The sequence below is a fragment of the Morus notabilis genome, unplaced genomic scaffold (genome assembly GCF_000414095.1).
Source record: "Morus notabilis unplaced genomic scaffold, ASM41409v2 Scaffold165, whole genome shotgun sequence".
Taxonomy (NCBI): domain Eukaryota; kingdom Viridiplantae; phylum Streptophyta; class Magnoliopsida; order Rosales; family Moraceae; genus Morus; species Morus notabilis.
The window spans coordinates 87141-93596 of record NW_010363979.1 but is presented as its reverse complement, the minus strand read 5'-3'; the positions used below and the strand labels follow the sequence as shown (position 1 = coordinate 93596).

Here is a 6456-nt window from a genome sequence, read left to right as displayed (position 1 = left end):
AATTCCTTAACTTTCAACTTTCAAGTGTGAAAGCATTAGATTCCCACAAAGCACAAGCACAAAACCCTACTTTCCACCTGTGTTCAAAATATTATATATATATATGTGTGTGTGTGTGTGTGGAAGCCACCACCACGTTCTCAGCACCCTAGTACCCCACTAAGGATTCGAATTATAAATACCATTTACATTTGGCGTGTGTCCTCCACACTTCACATCATCCATTTCCCATATCTCACTATTAATCTTCCATCTTCTTCTTCGCTTATGGCCAACGAGGAGCCGAGACATAGCACAATTAGCTTCAGCGACGTCGAAAAACAAGAGAATGATCAGCTCGAGGTGGAGGTGGAAGTGGAGGTAGTTGACTATGCCGTCCGGGCGCAGTGGCTCCGAGCGGCGGTGCTCGGCGCCAATGACGGGCTGCTCTCAACGGCCTCCTTGATGATGGGAGTTGGCGCCGTGAGGACCGACATGAAGACAATGATCCTGACCGGGATTGCCGGCCTGGTCGCCGGGGCCTGCAGCATGGCCATCGGAGAGTTTGTCTCCGTCTACTCGCAACGGGACATGGAGGTTGCTCAGATGCAGAGGAAGGGAAACAAGGAGGGAGTGAAGAAGGAGAAGCTTCCGAGCCCGTTGAGGGCGGCGGCTGCTTCCGCGGTGGCGTTTGCGGCGGGAGCGGCGGTGCCGCTTCTGGGGGCGTCGTTTGTGAGGGATTACAAGGTGAGGTTGGGAGTGGTGGTGATGGTGGTGACTCTTGCCTTGTTAGGGTTTGGTGCTTTGGGTGCACTCTTGGGTAAGGCTCCTCCGGTGAAGTCATCGGTTAGGGTTTTGCTTGGTGGGTGGCTGGCCATGGGAATCACTTTTGGCTTGACTAAGCTTTTTGGTTCCGTTGGATTATAGTGGTTTTCTCGGTTTATTTTGTTGGGATCAATTTATTTATACGTGATAGTGTTTAAAAAGATGAAAAAATAATAATAATAAAGGAAAGAAAGAAAGAAAAGAAGGTTCGCCTAATAGGGCACACTTTTTCTTTATGCGAGGGTACACTTTTTTATTTTCAGAGATAGATTTACAGTACTGAATTTAAATTTTTCTTCAGGATATTTGTGGTATTAGTTCCTGAACTTTGGCCATTGCATCATTAGTTTAATCCCTGATCAAAGTTTTAATTTTAACACTTTTGATCCTAAAGATTTAAATTAACAAACAATTTCTTAAATTTAGCGGCGCTAAGATCATGTTTCTATCTGCGTAAGCACTTGAAATTTCACAAATAATTGTTATACTATGTTCAGAATGTTCTTTTCATCACTGTTAAAATCCATTGAGAATTAGAAGACTTCAAATTTAATGTAGTTATTTGTGTAAAATTTTTAGTTATTATGCAATCTAGATAATATTATCTATGTCAAATTTCAGAGAATTCTTTTGTTGATTTTAGTTTTAGAGACCAAAACTGTTAATAATTAAAAGTTTAAGGACTACTTCTATCAAAATTAAAAATCAGGGATTAAAGTATTATTATGCTCAAAGTTCACGGATCAACCGTGTTAATAATCCTTGTTCATCGTTTGAGTTGTTAAAATTTTCTATGATTATAGGCCCCATTCATTTAACCGATTCGAGTTTAAAATTTGAGTTTTGTTACAGTAAAAAGCTCTTAGAAACAGTCACTTCTAACTTTTTTACTACAGTAAAAAGCTCTCATATAAGGTCACATCTCGAGTTTAAAATTTGAGTTTTGCTACAGTTAAAAACTTTCAAAAACAGACACGTCTAACTTTTTTACTACAGTAAAAAACTCTCATATAAGGTCACATCTCAACTCGAATTAAAAACTGAAATCAACGAACTAAACGGGTTCATAGTGTGATCGGTCACTTGATGATTATCTTCAATATAAAAAGAGCGGATGGCATTTAGACTTTTGTTTATTTACTCTGAGTCTACATGCACTTTTTCTTTTGGAATAATTTTTTTCGTTTATATCATGCAAAAAAATTTTTAAAAAATTAATGGTCTAACTTGTCAACCAATGAAAAGTTTGTGGTGCATTTCTATAAAAATTTCTGGACCTTTTTGCTTGTTAATTGACGTAGTTGGCTATGACCACAATTGCAATAGATTTTCAAATTTTGAATGCCGTTTGTCAAAATGAAAACTTTAGGATCAAAATTACAAATGCGAATAAGTACAATACCCTCTAAAAATATTTTAGTTTTAGTTTTTGTGTCGACATATATTCAAAAATTCTCTCTTATTAACTTCTTAACACTGCTTTGAGAGTGTATTAATAAAATATATTAGTCTGCGCCAATCAATTTTAATTTACTTTGACGGATGTAACTACAACTATACAAATTTGTAAAAAATCAAAAAGTATCTCTCTAAAATAAATCCCAAACGGAGCCTCAAGTTAGTCTATAATTTATATAATACACGAGATTTTGCTTGCGGATGAAGTCTGGTCTTCATTATTGAGTGGAAAAGAGGAAACGTCCGGATTCATCCTTCTGTGGGGAACATATAAGGTTAGACATGTATATTTTCCTATATATATATATATATATAATATCTTTCTATGTGATTAATTCTTGGGAAATATTGTGGCTGGGGCCTAATAGCACATGACACATAAAAAAATATAGCAGTCGTACTAGGTTTTTTTTTTTTTTTTTTTTTCCGTTGATGCTATTAGTGGCGATGTCAGGAACTCAGGATCTTGTTTTAGGGGCATAAATTAAAAATGTTGAAAATGTTAAAAGCATAATAAATTCAGCTCCTAATACTAATAATTAGTCTATTCTTTCTTTTGTTTTGACATACTATTAATTAATTGGAAACATAATATACGTGTGCATTTTATCAGTTTATTAAACTTCTTGGATACGTGAATCTAAATTTTGAAGAGTTTAATTTTTTTTTAATTTGAATTTATTGCTCTCTTAAGTGTTTAGTTTAGCAAAAACATTTATTTGAGTAAAATAGACTAAAATGCATGTTGCAAACAAAATATGTGTTTGGATGAATAGTATATATGCACAGACAAGTAGAATATATTTAAGCAATAAAGATTTTAGCAAGTAAATTAGATGAAAATTTATTTAAAGGGTACATATTACGTATGAAAAAATAGTAGTTGAGAGTGCCACAAGAAAATAAAAAGATGTTTAAATATGTAGGAACATATTTTTTAAAAAAAATATATAACTTCAACCAGGTCAAATTAGAGAAAACATGTCCATGAGTAAATAGTAATTAAGATGGTTATTTAAAAAAATACCCTAAATTAAGGACACATTTGAGAAAATATAATTTTAATGGGACATTTAAAACTTTTTTCTTGTAAAAGTTAGTTAATTATGCCTTCTACTTTTTTGGCCACTAAATAAAGGTAAAGAGGAGGACAGAAGGAACCCAACGATTTCTTGTAAAGAAACGCAAGACACACATTATCATGTTATTAAGGCCTCGTTTATTTCGTAGATTTGAATTTTTAATTTTAAATTTTTACAGTTAAAAGCTCTCAAAAAATATCACATCTAACTTTTTCTGCTATAGTTAAAAGCTCTAAAAAATATCACAACTCAGCTCGAATTGAAAAGTCGAATCTACGAAACGAACGGAGCCTTTGTTTAGCTAAAAACTTAAAAAGAAAACAAAGCAATACCTCAAACATACAAGGTGAATCGAGAAAAAGAAAAGGTGTTTGCAGTTGAAAGATCCTGTGTCAAACATACGAGTGAAGCGAGAAAATAAGTTAAAATACTCAGTTTTTCCACCTTTAATTATGGTTATTATTTAAGTCTTAGTTAAGCATAATATTATTTATTTATACTCGTAAATAAGAGTAGGTAGGTACAACTTTTTGATAAAGAAAATTAGTTTACTATCTAAATTAAAATATATATAATTAAAAAATGGATTAAATTTATAGTGAAAATATGTCTTATGATTAATCTTTCAAGCATATAATGACAAAAAAATAGAACATATTTAGTGATAACTTTTGAGTCACAACAAACACAAAAAAAAAAAACTGGTAGTTAAGGAATTAGAGACATTAGAGACATCTTTTTACAAACTCGTTGTGGTTCTGTTTGCTACACTTCTCGTAAAAAGAATTATGCAATCCACACGCTGACTACTCATACTTTTATTACTTTTATTAATCAGTTTTGACTGGATTCAGTATCGGTTTTTATTAATCGCCTTGTACATAATGATATTGTCCGTGATTAATAAAAGCTTCTCAATTTCCTATGAAAAAAAAAATCTGGTAATTGAAGTTTCATGATGAAATATGTTTTCGTAGGGAAAAGTGCTTATTTTTTGAGGAAATATGGAAAAGTAGTTATTTGTACAAGTCAATTAATAATCAGTCCGATGACAAAACTTTTCCTAACGACGTTCATTTTGTTGGTAAACGTAAATTATTACAAACAAAATTTCAACTTTTATTTTGAAAAATAATAAAAATAACCTTTCTTTTATTGTATCTTTTATGGATTTTACTTATTGGCATAGATTAAAATTTGTAGAGAATGAAAGAAATAGCAAATTTAGAAGGGATAAGTAAAATTAATAGCAGATATAAAGAAAATATTTTAGTAAATAGCAAAAAAATTTAAATCAGATATTTTAACATATTATTGAAAATACCTCTAAAAATACCCAAAATTTGAAATATCTCCCACTTCTCTCCCTCACTGTCGCTTGCTCTTTCGCCGGAGAGATCTCCCCCACAGAATGACGACTACCACCAATAATGGAGGTTTCTAATCACAAATGAAGCAGGACATTTCCAGATTTTCAAAACATTGATATATCTTTAATGGCCTCTTTTGTGGTCCCCCACTTTTACGGGAAAAATTTTCCCCATTAAAGGTTAGCATAATCGGTTAAATGATTGGCGTAATTTTCTTATATTGAGTCGTAACATTTGCTATTTTATGAGTTAGAAGTCGTTTTTAAACATATGACAATAAACGACTGTCATGAACTGCTTCAAACAAATATTCGTGCATGACCGGCCCTATTCATTTCACCGATTCGAGTTTTGTTACAGTAAAAAAACTCTCATAAATAGTCACATCTAACTTTTTTGTTACAGTAAAAAACTCTCATATAGAGTCACATCTCAATTCGAATCAGCGAACTAAACAAGCTACTAATGTCTCAATCAAGAAAAGAACATAACAAATGTAATCTTTCATGACAATATTATTCAGATTCAAAAAAGAGAATCATTTATGATAGAATGACCAATATTAACAGTAAAAAGACATACATGCATATTATTATTATTCATATTTGAAACGACAGTCGTTTATTAATGTACCTTTTAATGTTATTCATATAATTATGTATGATAGGTGTGCATGACATTCACCTATTGTTATATGCTTAAAAATGACTATTAATTTTTAAAATAATAATTTTTATGACTCAATACAAGAGAATTATTCTAACCCTTCAGCCAGTTACGATGGTACATGAGCTGATTACGATGGCACATGTGGGACTTGTCTCCCATTTTCAAATTAAGAAACTGTAGACAACTCCTTCTTTCATTTATTTTTCTTTTCCCACTGGCATTTGCTTCATTCTTTTAACAAAAATACGATTTTTTCTTATTTTTGTTGAAATTGCGATTCTTTAAAAGACTTTGGTCCCATTCGATTCACAGGTTCAAGTCGGATCATTTTAGATACACCAATTTGAATTGTGATTTAAGAGGAGTTGGCATTTGGATAGGTAATAATAGATTCTGATGTGGAGTAGTTATCTTATAAAACATTAATACTAATATGTACTAATAAATCAAAATATTCAAATGGTAATTAGTAAATAACATATGGATAAGAATTCAAGTTTATACGATAATTAGAGATTATTAATAAACAAAATAATTAAATTATTTGTAAAATAAGGATTGATGACAAATTAATAAGTAGTACTAAATTAATTATTAACTATAATTAATAGTTTATTTATATTTAATTTGTTAACAAAGCAATAATAATGTAGGGGAATGGGTTTGTACTATAGAGGGTTGGTTCAAACCACAACTTCTCGGCCTCGTTTATTTCAACGATTCGAGTTTAAAATTTAAGTTTTGTTACAGTAAAAAACTCTCAGAAATAGTCACATCTAACTTTTTTACTACAGTAAAAAACTCTCACATAAAGTCACATTTTAACTCGAATTAAAAACTCAAATTAGCGAACTATACGAGCCATTGCGTGGGTTCTAAACCTGTTATAGACCCACAAAACGAGCAGCTCTTGAAACCTCTCACCTGATTCATTCTGTATCCTTTTCTCTTTTACCAAACAACTACAAATGTCTTTCAGCAAAAAATAAAAAAAATAAAAAAAAAATCTACAAATGTCAAGCAAATAATCCGTTAACCCCTCTCTTTCCCCCCTACACACTAGTAATACAAAA

General features: G+C 31.8%; 1 protein-coding gene across 1 annotated transcript; it reads left to right on the top strand.

Moving 5' to 3' along the window:
- The first annotated feature begins 234 nt into the window (after positions 1–234).
- Positions 235–1040, top strand: LOC21406884 (vacuolar iron transporter homolog 2). Its single transcript, XM_010105532.2, has one exon. The coding sequence runs from the start codon at positions 268–270 to the stop codon at positions 904–906; it is 639 nt and encodes a 212-aa protein (XP_010103834.1). The 5' UTR covers positions 235–267; the 3' UTR covers positions 907–1040.
- The last annotated feature ends 5416 nt before the right edge of the window (positions 1041–6456 follow it).

Coding starts and splice junctions, on each gene's coding strand:
- LOC21406884 (XM_010105532.2), top strand. CDS start 268: ATGGCCAACGAGGAGCCGAGACATAGCACAATTAGCTTCAGCGACGTC.